We start from the raw sequence: 19,639 nt of genomic DNA on the forward strand, positions 1-19,639 counted from the left end.
CTCCATCAGCAGACCGCAGTGGCCACACACACACACATACACACACACATGATATTAGTACCTGAGCTGACAATGACAATGAGCTCCATTCTCAGAGACCAGATGACAAGATGGCGACTGTGTGATTTCTATACTATGTGACAGTATACAGAGCCAGGGAGCAGAACAGACACCCAGTTTGATGAGGGAGTGTTTGCTCTGTAACACATCTCAAACCCAACAGCACCTGTTCTTTTACAGTGGTCTGTCACTTCCTGGCAGTTCTGATACCCAGATATCGTGCTAATGAGAGAGAGGGGGAGGTGTTCACTCTCCTTCATACACACACAATAACTGTGTGAGAACACACACACATGCACACTCACACAAGCACAAGAACATATGCATGCACACACACACACACACACACACACACACACACACACACACACACACACACACACACACACACACACACACACACACACACACACACACACACACACACACACACACACACACACACACACACACACACACACACACACACACACACACACACACACACACACACACACACACACACACACACACACACACACACACACACACACACACACACACACTTTTCTCATTTTTTTTCTTACCAGGAATGCCTGTAGGGCAGCTAGTTGCTCTGTAATAATACACTGTCTGTATTCTTTTCATTTACTCTGCATGAACGTGTATCTCTACTGTCTGTATGCTGGCTGTCTCATTGGGTAAGAAAGATCAAGTAAGGCTAATTGAAACCAAACACATGCAGTATGTGCATCATACTGGCAATCAGTTTCAATAGTGAGAAGACCACCAAAAAAAGAAAAGACCGCCAAATGGAATCCAGAGGGTTTTTGTGCAGGACAAAGTGAGAATAGTCAGTTCTCAGAGAGAGTGGCTGACCAGGCCCAGTCTGGGCGGGCTTTAATTCAATCTGGGTTTAGTGGAGCCAAAAGGGCCTTGCCCGTCTCAGACACTTAATTACAACCCCCAAGAATGTTTGCTTTGCATTCTGGGCCAACGGTGTCAGTGGCAGCCGAGCGTTGCAGCCCCTACTCACTTCCTCCTCGATCTCTGCCAAGGATTTGATCGTAATGCCCATTAAATTGACTCGCTGCATCTGAAATCAAAAGCAGAGAGAGAAGAAAACAAGAAACACGGCGTTAGGCACATGGCTAAGTAAGCATGCTTAAAATCTTTAATCCTCTCCCTCTCTGTTTCAATACAAAAGGTGATATAGTGACAGCCGCCGCCAGCCAGCCAAATGGACTGCATTGAGCCAGCTCTGTCTGGCTGCATGCATTCATCACTCAGTCTACACTGGAAGAGAAGAGAGGAGAGTGCAGGAAGCTGTGTATAACTGACTGGGGATCAGATCCTGGAGAAGGAAGAATACAGGCTACATACAGTATGTCCTCAATTGAAAAGTGGATGGATAAAAGCTACGTGTAGAGAGCACTTTGTACCTCACAATTGAACAAATTAGAGGCGATGAAAAGAAAAATGCTTTTTAGTTGGCATAATTCAAAAGCTTTGTGTAAACACTCACTTCTTCAGGGGTTCTTGGAAATTTCTCAGAGATTGTGAAGGGCACATCATCCATTGCTGAAAAGAGAAAATAAAATGTTGAGTGGAAACATTAAAGAATAAAAACATGACAACACGTTTCATACATTTCATACAAAACCAATCATTCCATAATCTTCATACTGAGTATCTCATCCTGGCTAAGTGTAAAAAAAAGAAAGAATTGAAGACCAGCCTCCCACAAGCTCCCTCCCATCCAACCCTTCCTCAATAGCTTGAAGATGAAAGGTTTTTTATTCTCCACTGTACTTGAGTACCTCCACCCACCCCCTTCCCTCCTTCCCCCAAAACCCTCACCAGCCCGACTCCTCTTTAATTACTCTTGATTATTCCTGATTCTGTCTTGTCAGAGAGATGTTCCACTCCAAAACAAAGACACTCGCAAAGGAAAAGGGGAAAGAAGTGAGACAAAACATTCACCGGATACTGATTTGCATGAAAATAAGCCACAGTGTTTGGCAGGCAAAAAGTGGATTGAAATGAGGACTTGCCAAGAGCGTGGTAGTGTAATTAGCATTTGACCAAACAAACGAGCTTCAACAGAGCTATAATTAAGCAGGCCTGTAATTAAGTGTATGCCCTTTATCATAATGATCATGGTTAAAATGGTGTGATGGCTGCCAGTTGATTATTAATGGTGCAACCCCATACTGTACACAGCCTGCAAAGGAATCAGAGTGTCACTACTGTCAGGCTAGAGAGCAGCCCTTTGTTTATAAAATACATTAGGGCCCAAATTAACGCAGGGTGACAGGGGACACAAAAGGCTCTCGTTCCTTTCCAGACGAGAGGTGGTGACTAACTGCCGCTGCTCGGCTACACCAAATCACGAAGCACACAACTTCTAGCTCCCCTCTCTCTCTTTCTCTCTGAAGGGCCACAAATATCAAGAGGCCAACCTTCCAACTGGTGTTATTTTACCCATAGTCCATCAGCCTGCTGGCACAGGAAAAGGAACTCAGAAATAAATGTAACCAAATGCTTTTCATGAGTCACTGTTTTGGATCTGATATTAGTCTGTGGAGAATATAACTTAATAACAGTATTTCAAACAATGGCATTTGAACATTCCTTCATTCTGACACTTATGACTGCCTTTTTGTGTACCTCAACAGTAGGGATCCATTATACTGTACTTTCCACCCATAAATGTGATTTTTACTGCTACAATGAGGTCTTTGTAATCTACCTCACATAATGTAATGACTACAGAGCTCTGAGGGTAATACATTGAATATCACCCCTACCTAAAACCCACCATCACCATTACAAACCACTACTGTAAATCTACACTATGAGTTAGGGCGGATGAGAGAATAGCCTTTGGCCTCCATTTACCATCACCCTAAAGCCATTCAGAAAGCCAGCCCTGGCATGTGTGCTTCAACCCGCTCAGAGGAGGACTATTTAGCAGCAGTGCTAGCTGAAGGGCTATCTGTAGCAGCAGGGCTGGGTGATTGGGTGGATATGATGGCTTGTTTAAGCCCATAAAAACAAGTGAATAAACATGTGCTACTGTGTCACCGGGAGCAAAGAGGTAGGCGGGCGGGGGAATATATTAGAATCAATACCCAGCAATGGGAAGTGCAGATTGCACCCTGTTGATGGATCTGTGTGTAACAGACAGATTAATCTAGAGCTGAAGGCTGGGGTGCTTCTTTGTTGTTCAAGGATTACATTTTAAATCAGATCTCACTGAGTATCCCCCCACCATCCATACTGGAGGGTCCATCTGACACCCAGACCAACGGAGGAACTTGGAGCCGATTTTACTGGGCGAGAAATTGCTACTTTACCAGGCACACGTACATACAGTAGTGGAAAGTGCTGAAGTAATGTTAGTCCAATCTCCTGGTTGAAACACTCCCAGTCTAAAGCATTCACTACCTACTCAAATGGCCAGGGCTAGAGTCTGTCTGAGCAATGAATCAAGTTCCAGCAATTTGTGTAAGGAAAACAAATATTTGACCATTGGTCATGTGGTCCAATCTATATGTGTGTAAATGGTGTAGTAAAAATGTGCGCGTTGTAGAGTGATTGTGTATTTGGTATGATGACATTTTCTATCAAATCAGAGTCCATACATGTGCTCTAATTATGACTCCCTAATGAATATGATGATGGTTATGATGGTGATCATGACGATAACAACAATGATGATGATGGTGGTGTTAGCGAGTAAGGGCCCTGTGGCCTGACTGATGGTAGTGTAAAGAACGGAGTCAGCACAGGCCCAGAGTGGATCACTGGCTTATTAATGGCTCTATCAGGTGAGATGAGAAATGGCTGCATTGTCATCTCCAGCCCCTGGGCGCAGACGAATGGCTGTTTCAGGACGGGATGGGCTCCCTCATCTGCTGCGCAGAGCACCAATCCCTCACAGTTCTGTAGTTGGACGCGCTGTCACTGTGGACTACAGCTTCAGTCCCGCTATGACCCGTACACAGGACTATAACGCACACAGACACGCACACACACACACACACACACACACACACACACACACACACACACACACACACACACACACACACACACACACACACACACACACACACACACACACACACACACACACACACACACACACACACACACACACACACACACACACACACGCACACACACACACACACACTTATACAGGGTTATGCTCAGACATTGACTGATTGAGGACTGTGTGGGTGATCGAACATACCTCCCATTACCTGAACCACAACTCTTAATTAACAATTAAAGAATGTTAAATAACTTTTCTTTCATGCTTCACTAATTCAACATACCTGCACTGATCTGTGTCCACTATAATTACTCAGGTGAATCAAACTGACTCCAGGATCAGCTGGGAAAGTACTGAATATTTACTCTATTTACTATACAGTCTTACATGCCTATCTATTTTTAAAGTGGCCATATGAATCAGTAATGTTTGGGTTACTGTGACTAAGACTGTGGCACTTCTACTGAGATACAGTGAGGGGACAGTGGGAGCCGAGTATGAGAAATCGGAAGATAAAAAAAAGAACCAGACTGAACAGTTCCCGTTGGCCAAAATCTATCACAGACTCAGTTTTGAAAAGTTATTACGGGAGTTTCCAGTTTCCATCTAAGCACTTCACTGTAAAGACATGATATTAACTGTTTATTGCGCCTTGAGGATTGATGCATCTACTATATATATATTTTTTTACAATATAAACTTTGTGCACAACCACACCAGTGTCCAACTCCAAATACTTTATTCTAGGTTCCTTGCCAGTGTATCTGCCTCATTTAAGGTAAACGGAGTTTGGATCCACATAGATCAAGAAGAGGAGGACCTCTTCTGCCCATTCACAGCCCTCACCCCGACTAGACACTGACATGAGAAATAGTGGCCAGTCCTGACAGCATCTCTGAGACAGATTGTAGTTTATTTTGTCGCCCGGGCATACCATCTGTGCCATTCCAATAGAGGCTGTTTTCTCAGGCTGCTGTAGGAGAGAGGGCACGAGGCACAGGGTCCCTCAGTAGCTCTGCAGCCGCGGCAGGTCATTAGTCAAATTGCCTAATGAGAGAGAATACAAATTGCCCCCTACCCTGACAGGAGGTGTCAGAGCTCCTGACCCGTGCTATGAGAACAGATGATCGCGCGTTGCTATTTTCAGATTATTTTAATGACTGTGGCTCTATGATTTCCATTCGTTTCCCCCTATCTTTAAAAAAAATTCTCCAGACAGAATGGGAGTTTGGGGGGGGCCCATGAAGATTCTGAAAATGTCCCATAGAAAAGCAAAGAAGTGTTACTTTTAATGACTACAGCAAATGAAAAAAGGGTTGCTGGGGATGACAACTGTATATATTATCTTTATTCATATCCTTTTTCACAAGCATTACAATTGAGACGTTATTCATATGATATTCAGGATATATTTTACAACAGGTTCATTTTGGACATTGGGCTCTATACACTTACTAATGTAGCACGGTAACCCTAGTTAGATTGATGCAGTCACCAAAAATAGATACCAAAACAATATTTATGAAATGGAGACAATTGTAAAATGCCAACACCTATACTGAAAAGAGTGATTTAAATGGTTTTTAGACACACTACTAGTCCCAGATATCTTGGAGGGCATGATTCTCAGTGCAGCTAATCATTTGTACCGGTGGATTATATGGGTGTCTCTGTAGACTCCTCAGGGGCAGTAGTGGGGCTGCTAAACACCCAGGTTTACACAGAGAAAGAGAGGAGGGAAAGTGGAGGAGTATTTAGCAAGGAGGGAGTAGAGTTATTTTTTCCATCTGTGTGACAAGCAGCCCTTGAAATCCAGTTCTGGGTTGGGAGCCAGGAGGCAGTCCCAGTCGGGCGCTGGTCCATCAGTCTTCCAGAAAGTGGGCACACCTACAGTGAGTAGGCACAACAGTGGAGTACGGCACAGCAGTGGATATTTGGAGCTCCACAGTCTAATTTCACATAATTTCTTCTATTTGAGGGCCCATATTTTTGTCTCTCTGTTATAGGCATTAAATGCATATGATGATACAACAGACACCTACAATAGCATAATGATCAATCATGCATAGAGAACTTATCTGGTTGCACATTCTATTTGTAAAATGCTATTTGTATTGTGCTACATGATATTGTATTGAGCTACATGCTATTTGTATTGTGCTACATGCTATTGTATTGTGCTACATGCTATTTGTATTGTGCTACATGCTATTTGTATTGTGCTACATGCTACTGTATTGTGCTACATGCTATTTGTATTGTGCTACATGCTATTTGTATTGTGCTACATGCTATTTGCATTGTGCTACATGCTATTTGTATTGTGCTACATGCTATTTGCATTGTGCTACATGCTATTTGCATTGTGCTACATGCTATTTGTATTGTGCTACATGCTATTTGCATTGTGCTACATGCTATTTGTATTGTGCTACATATTGTGCTAAGAATTTATTCTTAACTGACTTGCCTAGTTAAAGAAAGAATATGCTATTTGTATTGTGCTCTGTAATTGCAAAGTAAACATAGTCAAACATCCCTTTCAAAGTTTCAAAACTCCAATGTAGGCTAACCACGATGATCACTTAGCACAAGTCTGGGAATTGAATAAACATCAGAACTTGATAAGCAGTACATTGTCTTTAAAGACTTAACAGTGGCACCAACATTGAGCCCCAGCTGTGGTTGCTGGTAAATGTGCAGCAGAATCTGTGTATGAATGGGGTACGCCTCTCTGGACAAGTGTTAAATCTGGCAGAGGGCTGACAGTAAATTGCATGCGCAGGATGGGACACAGCAGAAGGCACAATTACACAAATCCCCTCTTAATTAGCGGTTCTGTGGGCAAACTAACCTGTAATGATGCAAGGGATGTGGTGAGCCCAAAAAAACTAACTAGGAACACTCCAGAATACTGGTGAGAGTGTCACATGGCCATGTGCCTTCTGAAGAGGATCAGAGAGTAACGTGTGATCCGTTGTGATCAAAGCAGCTGTACACTATGGTAAGGGATGGTCCCCATGCTGCCCTGCTCCCCCCAGCTAATAGCACTCTCGGAGCTCCTTGCCCTCTGGACTGTGGACAGAGCAGCAAGTCCTGCGAGGTTGTGGGTGGCGTTATTAAGTTTTCGATGCTCACAGTACCAAGCAATGTAAAGTGGCACCTCACATGGTGAGTAATGAGCTGTGCCAGGGCGGAAGCAGGAGGGATGACAGCCAGAGAGGCTTCCTTGGCAGCCACTAAGCTGGGCCTCAACCAATTCATCATCCGCCTAAACCAATCCACCAATGCCGCGACGCCATTTGTCATTAATTATGCTAATAAACACACCATTACTCTCCTGGTGAAACAAGCAACGGTTATTAGTTAAGGCCTTTCGGATAGGTTGACACATTGAGGCATGTTTGTACACATCAACGTGTACACCCTTAGAAAAAAGGTGATGTCTAGAACATAAAAGCATTCTACAGCTGTCCCCATAGGAGAACCCTTTGAAGAACCCCTTTTGGTTTCATGTAGAATCCTTTTCCACAGAGGGATCTATATGGAACTCAAAATGATTATACCCGGAACCAAAAAGAACCAAAAAGGGTTCTACCTGGAACCAAAAAGAGTTCTACCTGGAACCAAAAAAGAGTTCTACCTGGAACCAAAAATGGTTCTCTTATGGGGACAGCTGAAGATCCCTTTTAGAACCCTTTTTTCTAAGACTGTAGGTCAGTAAACTGTATGTGAGTGTGTAGGCCTATGGTGTTTCAAGTTGGAGAGACAAAACAATTGATTCAGTTGAAATGTTACAATAAGTGAGTGTATGGTTCACCTAAAAAGAGACTTACTGATTTTCATCCAATCATATGGGAACAATTTCTTAATCAGGCTCTTTGCTATGCTCACAAACATAATGACTCCATCTTTGTAAAAAGGGCGATTGTTTTAACATTTCTAAAGCATACTTCATAGGTCCTCTTAGAGAACCAGTCTGAGCAGAACTATTTAATATAGCTTCTGGGAGCCCCAGATGCCCTTTTCCAAAACTACTTCATTTCCAGAATCTCAATGTGCTTTTTACATCACACTACGGTATGTATTATGAGATCATTAATTACAAACTTAACAAGTCAGCAGAGCCATTAAAAGATCTTTAAGGCATATTTGTCCATAAATCTCCTTAAACTATATTTAATGACTGGATTTGGGGGAAATATTTTTTATCAAGTTCTAATTAGATGTGTGATAACAAACCCTGCTGTACATGGAGGGAATGAGGGAGCTGTGACAGGCCATCCATTGATGGTCTCCATGTCTGGCCACTGAGAATAATGGAGCCCTGCTTTTATTCCAGGGAAGAATAGAGAGCAATGAGGGATGTGAGTCCAGTCTGGTCTGCAAATGCAAAGCTATTCAAAGTCACTTATTAATGGGGTTCTGAAAGATTGCATTCATATATTTTGTTTGTAAATATATTTCAATATGCTTCAATTTATGGCCTTTTGAAATTAGCAGATTATCAAAACGGAAACCATTTGTATTAACTATCTAGGTAAAATGTGTTGACAGAATAAAATATTTGTAACATTCAAGATACTGATAACCAAAATGGTAAAATTATCACCATCTTTTGGGGATGTTCACTCTGTGCGTAAGCATGCTTAAGCACTCTCTTGCTTCTCTCTCCACACTGACCATAAGAATAAATCATTAATGGGTTTTTAGAGAAGAAACTTCACAGTTTTTCATGCCTTGATGCAAGCCGAACCCTTTGGCTTTGTTTCAGACATTTAGAATTGTTTTATCGTACAGGAATTGCATACTTTAAATCTTGTACCATCTAAATTAAAACACAGCAGTAAATCTGCCCAATACCTCCCCCCATTAAATATCCATGCAAGATTCATTTGGCTCAATTTACTTGATCCAGGAACCTTTGGATGGATGCCTTACAGGAGAGGAAAACACCACTCTGGTTCGTGTTTTAATGACCCACCAGAGGTGCCACAAGGCCATTGAATAATAAAAACATGCCGATGACATTTGTGTCACTAGGCGGAGGTTGTTTTTTAATCCCTCAGCCTAAAGAACGTTGTTATTATAAAATATAACCACACTGGTGCAGAGGCTGTGGAGATACATCATAGTGTGTTGAGATTACAGTCGGAGATTAGCAGAGCTGAACTCCTCCCTCTGCAGAGGCTAGCCTGCAAGCCCAGCGCCACAGAGAGAGATAAGATGGAACTTTTGTTTGAAACCTTATGAGAAGCCTCTTAATGAAAGTGCTGGGCCAAAAATAATCTTTTTTCTCAATGTTAGTCAATCAAAAAAATGGTGTAGTTGGAGAAAAAGAGGAGAAAGAAAGTAATTTTGTATAATCAGTGAGCACCATCTGGAACAATTAACTGAATTCCACAAAACCCATAGGATCAGTCATATTGGCTTATTAAAGATCCGGAATTATACAAGTAATAAATCCTTGGAAAAACTAAGCGTAGACCCCTGCCTGTCACGACTATTTTAACTTCAAATACAGTGGAATGCTTGATAAGGCTGAAAAGAGGAGATTAATATATGCAAATTACGTCGAGCATTTAAAAGCCCCCCAACAACTGTCTCCTTTTTTTCTGTCTCTTATTATGGGGCTTTATGTTTTATTCATACACCAACTCACCTGTCATTTCATAAGCTAAAATATTATGAGGGTATTATTAAACAGCGTAAAGTGGCGCTTTAATTGGAAAGCCCCATTGCATTTTCCAGATGCACAAAGTTTAATAAGGATTCTAATATCGTTCCGGAAAATCAAAAATCATTGTCATCCTTCTGCCATGGTATTTTGCAAACCCAAGTTAATTTTGAATCTTCCTTTTTTTTCTCTTCCAATGGATGAACTGTCTCCCGTCTGTTAATTGAACTTCTTTTAATGGATTGGGAAATAATTGCACTCCATATTACGTTATATCTGGGCCAATGTCAGGATTTTTTGATTAATGCAATAGATATGTTAATGTATGACTTTTTATCACTAGGATGTCTGCTAAATATGACATGCTGTTCAATGGATACACAATAAAGCAAATAGTATATGAACTCCATTCAAAACACCATCTTTTTATGCTAAATAGTGAAGTAAAGGGAAAGAAAACAGTACTTCTAATTATGTAAATTAATAGAATACTATATACCAGGGGTATTCAACTCTTACACTACGAGGTCCGGGGCCTGCTGGTTTTCTGTTCTACCTGATAATTAATTGCACACACCAGGTGTCCCAGGTCTAAATCAGTCCCTGATTAGAGGGGAACAATGAAACAAAATGCAGTGGAACTGGCTTCGAGGTCCAGAGTTGACTTTGAAGGCTAAATACCTTTGAAGATGCATTTTGTTACAATCCAATACATTTTATAAATGCACATTTCATTATAATTACATGCACCAGGAATAACTTGGTCCCCTGTCAAAAGTATAGGATATAATTGGCAAAGAAACTTGCCTTGGATCAAAGAGATACAGGTGAAATAAACAAAAGGTTGGGGCTGTTGTGAAAACTTCATCTCTGTCAAAATGAGCTTGAACTGTCAAGTGAGAGAAGCTTGAAAAATCTATATGAATTAGTTTTTAATAATCTGGTTATAAATGTCAAAGCGCCTGCACATCACATCTCCACATAAAGTGACTGAAGATGACAGATTTCCCAGACATGTTGCCTCTCCTCCCCTCTCATTCTTTTTTTTTTGTGTTGGGTTTTTGTTTTGTTGGGAAGTGACGGAGGGTTTAATCAAGAAAGCAGGCAATTCATCAATCCTAAAGAAGGCGCCTGTACAACCCTGACAGAGCGCACATGGTTTTAGACCAACGTGAACCTGGCCAGCTGTCAACACACCACACACACCGCGCAGCTCACAATTAACACAAACCTGTCGTCTGCTCCGACCCCACACTTGGTCTGCAGGTCGTCACACTGTTAACGAAGGAGGAAAGATACTGCCTCTCACAATCTAAATGTGTGGCTGGAAGGCTCTCTTTTCAAGACAAATGAAGCTGAAAGAGAAAGTCTTTGTACAGTATGACTGGGAAGATGAACTCCTCTCTTCAACCCCCACAAAGTGATTCAAAGAGAGAGCAGGGCTGGAGGATTTGTGACATGGTGATAAAAGAGCAGATACCAACGACATTCATATGATTATAGAGCACAGCCTCTATTGATAAACGATGATTGCTGGCAGTGTACTGAATCGCTACGGTTCTTATTGTCACTCAAATACTGTCCTAACAGATGTATAACACATGGAAGGCCACAGACCAGACCAATGTAGGTAGCAGGTACTGCAGTTAGGTATTACAAACAGTAACGTTATCATTCTAAATAACATAGAACAAAAATGATCCCTAAATCAGTAATTATATGTTATGAACTTTGTGTGAGATCATATAATAGTGGACTGGTAGACTTGACTATCTTCAAAAACTTGTAAGGACACGGTCAGTGTGTGACAGGGATAACTGGGATGATAAGTGCATGCCACAGCCCCGCTATCTCGCCACTGTGGAACAAGAGGAATCCTCACCACATGGTGTCTCTCTCCAGCTGGATAAAACCTGCTCTACTCTCCACACTCCTCGTCTGGAGAAGCACCATCCCACACTACGGTGTTTCAGCAAGTTCTGACTCCATAGACTAAGCCAAGTTTAAGTTCCAAGTCCAGATCAATTTCATTCCACTTTCCACTCTATTATTACTAAAAGAGCATTCAGTTTGCATTTCTCCTACAGCAGAAAACTGCGGGTAAATGTGAGCGTGGCATGTGATGAATCATATTTGACAGCTGTTAAACGTTCTCTTGAGTGTAATGCTGAGCTCCTCTGGGAAGCAGTGTTCATTCTTACAGATAAGCACAGCTCTTTACACGTCTGTGATAAAAGACATGAAATGTGTGCATAGATCAATTACCAAAGGAGCAATCTACATGTTGGTGGAGATTAAACACTTTTATAACAACATATGGCTAGAAATATTTAAAAATCCTTGATTCTGCAATGAATAGAAGTGATAGGAATTGAAGTCAGCTCACTGGGGGTCAGGTTGGGGCACAGTGAGAGAGCTAAACTGATTTAGAATACAGTTCCGATGATTTGCAAGACACCTTACCATACTGTATAATTTGCACAATCCATATCATACACAGTGAGACTCCCTATGTGTAGTTGAGTTTGGTGCAGTAAAGATACAGTTTACCTGATATGGTATAGAGACTGGAGTTCTCTGAGTCAGGCCTGCTTGTGCTCCTCCTGTAGGGGCTGGTGGGGAGCGCTGCAGGTATTTGCCTGGAGGAGACAAAGCACCATGTCACGTCAGACAAGTGTACCACAACATTGAAGGTGACATGTTCTCTGAGATCTGGAGAAGAACGCCAAGGCGTGGATTCAGTGTCGGGAGGAAAAGGGGTTCACTGGGGCAGGATCTTCCGATTCCAACCCCATCATCCCCATGACGACACCCCCACCCTCTTCAAGTCAGCGCGTTGATCAGGACGAGAAACACCTGACAGAAAAGGGTCTGGATATGGAGACATGAAATAAAAGCCAACCTGTACGTGAGCTGCCCAGGGGGCTTTAGTAGGTCTTTAATGGTTTGGGTCTGGGATTAGGGCCTGGTTAGTGCTAAAGGAATATAAATGATATGACTCAAGGGAAGTCTGTTTTACCATACTACAGGCTTGCATTACAAAATAAACAGCATGCAATGCACTTCATGGGCAGTTGGAGCTAACAAACCATATAAGATTGCAATCCTCATCAATCAAGCTATCATGAATTACACCCTGTGACTAAGCCCTACTGATCGATAAATCCACAGCAAGCGCAAATTATTTCTCAGCTTCAAGAGAGCTGCATAATGTGACTTTGAACATGTATTGAAGTTAAAATGAGTTCCTCCAGAACTCTGATATAGCGATAGGCTACAGTGTGTCCAAATGTAGGGTAATGCTGAGCAAGGTGTTCATGTAATATGGGAACTTTAAATACCCGTAGCTAGGGTCACAAGGATTCAAACAAATAACTCAAATACCGTAGTTGTGTATTGTGTGTATGTTTACATGTATTTGCCCATTTGCAGTTAGGACAAATCATCTTCAGGGGGCTAAAAAAGAAATGTCCAAAAGACTAGCGACATATCTGCACATCCGCATATTCTGATGGCAACACTGCATGAGTTGTGGCCATTCTACATTTCTATCTCTTTTGATTAGATTAATAAATGCTATAATTTCTATCAAAAACAATAAAACAAACTCCCTGACAGGTTGTGGTATTTATGAGCTAAGGCTTGCAACTCAGATTTATTTGCCATGATAGGGTCAACTTTTCCCCTGTTCATTTACATCAGCATTTGGCCATCTTAAATCCAGGCCAATGGTGAATTTTTAAAAGGTTGGCATCAATCTTGTGGAACCGATTGCCACATTTAATGAAGACTTCCCTTACCTTGCAAAGGTTGACTCCAATGCTGAAAAGGGAAGGGACATGCCTCTCCAAGCAGTGAGACATTTCACAAACACTGATAAACTGAAGGGAGATTGTTTAGATGCTCTTTTGAAGAAATGCGCTTGAGCGGTTTGGTTCATGATATTGCATAGAACAATGAACCGATCCATTGAGAAACACAAATGTAAATAAAGCATTCAGAGAAGACCTACTTTGAAACATCCATTTGCTCAAATATCACCAATTTGATAAGGTCAAAATGGAGATATGTTTAGCTGGCCTTTGAAAACTATTGTACTCAATATTGCATCTTTCCTGGTACAAAAACAAAGCACTTTATAATGAAATGATGGGTTGCCGCCAAATGAAATCAAGGGAAGATTAGACACTGCCATAGAATAGAGCATGGTTGAACCTCCCACACCAACAAACCTTCATGGACCAATGAAATGATCAGCAAACATAAAATCTACCGAAGAACTGTAATTGAATGACATTTTTTGGCTCACATAAAGTGCATCTCCTTGTTATAGTATAAAGTAAGGGGTCTAATAGTTTCCATTTTCATATTAAACTTAAACCACAAAGAACTGTCTTATTCCAAATTCTGGGCTTTCTGGGCATGATTTGGGTGTACTGGATATAGGGTACCATGTGGCAAATCAAGTCTAATTCTTAAAATAAAAACATGGCAAGTGTATTGCTATGTAATCAACGGTAGCAGTTGGGCTCCAGTTGGCCACTGGAGTTTTGACTACAATGAATCATCATTCTAGGCAACGTGAGCCATATTGACACTTGTTCCCAATTTTAATATTTAATTACAATGTAATTCCTCATTAAATTACTCTAAAACTGGGAACATAGCCTGACAGATTTAAACAATTACAACTTCACTCAGGAGCCCATTGCCCCAATGAAATCGATGCGGAATGTAATCACAAACACATATGCATAAAAGCCATAAGCATAAATAACAACCTGATCCACTTTGAGCTGGCTCACATCTTCAAGTCAAAATGTTCTAAGTAAAACAAGTGTACTGCTGATTGCTTGATAAGATCAATTAGCTGTCTAAATCCTAATATCAATTTATGGTTTTATATATTTGTTCGGTGTGGTCGGTGAGATAGAAATGAGGTAAAAGAAAATGAAGCTGTCTATCTGAAAAGAAGAGGAGAACATCTGTTAGACAGTGGACAGACAAGTAGTAGTCTGCAGAGAGGCAAGACAAGGATAAAAAATAATATCAGTGAAGAGCCTGAGCTGCCATAGAGGGAGTTGGGAGCGCTTGTTTTGACACTCATCCAGCCTCTTCCATGACAACATCTCCACACCTTCCTCAATATGCAGACAGTCCTGCTTTGCAGGGGCTGCTTTCTCACCCATCATTATCTTCCTTTAAGGTTTGTGTCAGGTGCTGGAAAGAATAGCTGCATGAATTCACAGGAAAATCTCTGAGCACACAGAGCGCATCAGATTTCACTTGATGATTCTCTCGTTTGTGGCACCGTTCTGCATCCATTTGCTTGATTTGAGATATACATTTGCCAACTTTTTTAGGATTCCACAAAGTAAAGAAAAAGAGTGATTTCAGTAAGTTTGACTGTGGCGTTATGGCTGGGGGCTCTGTCAAAACAGCACACTCACAGATGGCCTCCCTCAAGAATCAGGTACAGTGCTGGTTAGGCAGCGAGGAATGGGGACAGGTACAATGCCACCGCATAGCAGCTGGGACACTGTGGAAAGTGTCAAAAGCAGAGGAAAGGACAATATAAAAGCTAGAGGAGACTGCATGCATGTCAATCGTGGCATTCAATTATATTTCCTGACCCCCGTCAGACAGTTACCTTATGAATAATGTTTTAAACCGCAAATCATACAACTATGGTCATGTTACGGTGTGGAAAAGATGATTGGCCTTAACATTTTTATCGTTGGGCCATTTGATTTAAAAAGTGTCCAGGTATACAGTACATCAGGCTATTATTCCACGAGAAATGTAAAAAAAAAAACTTGATTATGCAGGGAAAAAAAGACATTGCAATATTAGCACAAGGCTAATTTATGCCACCAGTCCATCTAGAGGTCAGATATCAGCCTTAGCAATGACAGATTTATCAGGAGAACAAATAGCAGCGTTGGAAAGGAGCAGCGTAGATGAAAGGAGAGGGGGCTGCTGTAGTGGATGCATTAAAAGCCTGACAGGACGGCACAGCTTTTCCACATAAGGGAGTCAGGAAGTGGCTGACTGGCCTCTCTCAAGATGGAAAGAAAGCTGAAGTGGTTGACACCAGGCCAAAGCAATCATTTAAAACGGGACATGGCAGCAAGTAAGGATGTTCCAGACAAAACTGATCAGAAAAAGTACATAACAGCTCTCTTCAGTTTAGCTAAAGGCTCAGGTTATTCAAAACAAGGCCTGTCTGCTTGTTCTTGGATGCTATTATGGCACTCACCGAAGTGGAGGCCAACCACGTGCAGGGGATGGTCATACAATTTTACTCTTCTAAACAAATAAATTGGTTGTACAAATCAAATGAAAAAGGAGGAAAACCACTCAGAATTCAGTACCAAAGTACAGTAACTTTAACCTAGATGCTGACAGCTTTAAATGCTGACAAAAGTTTAAGTGGCTTAGTGGTTTAAGTCAGAGCACAACTCTAACAAGCTCACATTGCCTGGGGCAACCTAACATTTGTAAGGGATCACCAGCATTCAAAATTACAAGGGTCATAAAAAATGTACACAATATTGACTGCGTTTAAAACATATTTTCCACTGACTGTGAAAGGCACTTACATTTAAGGGGTGCCGTTCTCAAAAGGCCATAAAGTTGTTATAGATAGCCCCAAGACAGCACAGTGTACAGGAGGGAATTCTCAGACGCTGAACATGGATGAGGGAAGAGTTCAAGTGATGCAAACAAGTTTTCAGAAATGACAGTTACCAGATACTAACTGCCTGAGTAGTTCGAAAACATGGACATACTTATTTTGGCTGATTTAACCAAACATAGCTCATATGACACTGAGCACACACTGGTTGAATAAAATCATATGATGTTACAACAGGTGTAGACCTTACAGTGAAATCAAAGTTGTTAACACGTCATTTCAATTAAGTTACGTTGATCTAACATGGAATAGACGTTGAATTGACATCTGTGCCCAGTGGGATGGCTCATAAACACACAGAAATATTGCAATGTATTGTAGTACAAGGTACTCAGTATAATGAAAGTGTGGCCTTTCCATGCGTTGGTTGTTTATCTGTCTATAATGAGGGGTCTGGAGCAGCCAACAAAGAACATGCCGGCAATATTCACTTCATAAAATGGCATTGTCTACTTTGGCTGGCGAGAGTTTCTTATTCAGTACATCATCTTGCTCCTATGTGTCTGTGCATTGTGGATGGAAATGAACTAAAGGGAAGGAAAGGGAAGGCTCTCAGGATGTGGCATGAATTTGTAAATGTTAATACAAAAACATGAGCCTGTGATCTCAGCAGGCATCAGGACGGGGTTTGTTGCTTCGAGGTGCAATTTATTCTTACCCCCAACGCCCCAGCGACTTGAAAGTGGGCTTCAAAAGAGCTAAGGATTACTGGTAACAGTTGAGAGGGTACACGGCCTATGCTTTCTCCATCGTTTCGAGACATCAAACATTATTAACTATCTGCTCCCCAAATATTCGCGATTCACACAACTCTGATTTGTGCGTCTCGCCTCTCAAATCATAGTTTGCACACTTCATACCTTTAAATCAAACAGCTTTCTCTCATCACCAGTAGCCATATGAACAGTCTCACCTTTGAATATCACTCCATCAGTCTGGCCACCTTCACTCTGACCTCTGCTGTGGAGTGGAGTAGTCTTCATACTGCTCTCCACATTGAGCCTCGAACATTCCAGGAGCAGCACTCCAAGCCGGCGAGCCCATCGATACCCCTGCCATGCCCCCCTCCCCACCGCCATTCAAAAGGAATCTTGATTGTTTACTTACAATTTGCTCTGGAAATCCCAAGTACTTCATTGCGATAAATAATTAGGCTGTTGGATCTGGCCGCAGTACAAAGGCCTGCTCCTTCTCTGTGGGCCCCAGGCAGAGCAGACAGAGCAGCTGAGGATGGGGGTACGGTACAGCAACAGTATGGCATGGTGGAGTTCTCTGCACTACCTGCCTCTGTCTTCCCCTCCCTTCCTCAGCAGCTGTTTCTCTCTTTCTCTCTCCAGGCTACGTTTCTTCCCCTTTGTCTGCACAGTACAACAGCACTAATGTCACCACAGTAAGAGAGCGACCCGGCTCTCCAACTTGAGACAGAGACCAAAAAGCAGGAGTTCGGCCCTCGTTGAACTTATGTTCCCATTCAGGGGATCCTGTCTAGTTTCCCTTTCTCTCCAGCACTCCTTCACTTCTTTCTCTGACCAGGCACAGCTATCAGGACATGTACTGTATGAGTATGAACTGTCAATTACTTGTGTGTAATAAACTACATCACTCAAGAGGTATTGACTGACTAATGGATCACAAACATACCTAAAGGAACACAAAACGGACAAATCTGAACATGGGACAAATACTAAAAACACAAAACAATGGCATGGTCCTTTTGAACTAAAAGTTTAGAGAGAGGGTGTTGATGCTTGGTTATAAAAGTATCATTAGGAACTTGGTATGTACCTTGTGGTGTTGGGCATTGAGTTGTAGATAGCGGTTTTGGTGGCTGGATGGACATTTCCCGTTCGATACAAAATGTCCATATTGTTTAGCTCTCTGTAGAAACAAGAGTCACACACCAGTCAAATGGGAAATTCAACTCTTAAATTCATGAGCAACACTGTCACAGGGACATTCCAAAAAGATTCCAAGACCAAATCCATTATTCAAATTCAATGACATAATTGATGAGGGTACAGCTCATATATGACTGATAAAACAGCAGACATGTGGGTGATCAGAGCAGAAGACTGAGTGAGCCCTTCGTTTCTCTTGCATACCTGTGGTGAAATGAGGTACTACTGACAGACTGCGCACTGTTTATGTCCAGGCAGGTGCCTCTAGCAGGCTGCAGGCAAAGTATGTTTTGAGAAGGGAAATAGGGATCCTGCTCATTGGAGACTATGCAAAATCAATGAAAACCTACTGCGCACGTTGCCACAGAGCTGCATGTCAAAACACAATGCCATGAGTGTCAGGTGTTAAGTACGACATTCCTTCTGCTTTTACAGGTCCGTCCACTCACCCAATACACGTGTAGTGTGGACAGGTGTGCTTGGACTTCCCCTGGATCTGGATGTCACACACAGCAGTCTCTGTGGCTAGGCGTAGGCCGAGCCTAACACACAGCCTCTTCTTCCTCAAGGCAGGCTCCTCTGACGGACAAGGAGAGAGACAGACCATATTAGGGATCATGAACAAGAGGCCAAATTCATCTCTTGGTCACGGCTATGCATAAAATAATGATATGAACTATAAACACACAGAATACTGCTAAGCACTGACAAAATCCAATAATGATAACTGGAAACCGAAAGACAAATGCTAATCCCTACAGTAGCCACAATATATGCTGCCAAATATGAATGTATTTTGTTCTACTGGATGTTCAGGATAACGTTCCATACATCACATTAGATGTATACACTAAACATGGATTCACATAAAGTAGTAAAACATTACATTAAACCATAGCCCAACAACACATACTCTTTCTGTTGTTCATTCCAGCTAGAAAACATAACCATGCGTGCCCATATTACTTCTGTGCCTCCTCCATTTATTTCCAACCACCGATAGAAAGTGTAGAGTAAATGTGATGATAATAAAAAAGAATAAACATCTGTCCTCACTCACCACACCACAATATTATTACATTTTCAAGGCCTGGATAGTGAGGGGGAATACATAGCACTCAAAGAGCACTAAAGCATTGGGGAATGCATTTCATTAATATTAGATAACCCCCATCCACTCGTCCTCTCCCCAAATAAATACATAAATAAATAAGCCCCTCATAAAGAAAAGCACAGCTCCAGCTGAGATAAACAATGACTCATGA

At 41.8% G+C, this 19,639-nt stretch overlaps 1 protein-coding gene across 2 annotated transcripts in view; it reads right to left on the minus strand.

Moving 5' to 3' along the window:
- Window positions 1-19,639, minus strand: part of LOC118358281 (multivesicular body subunit 12B-like) — a 39,595-nt gene that overhangs the window by 3,331 nt on the left and 16,625 nt on the right. For both annotated transcript variants that reach the window (XM_035735907.2, XM_035735905.2), the window contains exons 5-9: window positions 18,824-18,953; window positions 18,262-18,354; window positions 12,330-12,418; window positions 1,565-1,620; window positions 1,076-1,135 (exon numbers count right to left, since the gene is read on the minus strand). In XM_035735907.2, coding sequence (XP_035591800.1) covers window positions 1,076-1,135; window positions 1,565-1,620; window positions 12,330-12,418; window positions 18,262-18,354; window positions 18,824-18,953 — 428 coding nt within the window. The remainder of the gene's footprint in view (window positions 1-1,075; window positions 1,136-1,564; window positions 1,621-12,329; window positions 12,419-18,261; window positions 18,355-18,823; window positions 18,954-19,639) is intronic.

This window comes from Oncorhynchus keta, chromosome 25 (assembly GCF_023373465.1).
Source record: "Oncorhynchus keta strain PuntledgeMale-10-30-2019 chromosome 25, Oket_V2, whole genome shotgun sequence".
Taxonomy (NCBI): domain Eukaryota; kingdom Metazoa; phylum Chordata; class Actinopteri; order Salmoniformes; family Salmonidae; genus Oncorhynchus; species Oncorhynchus keta.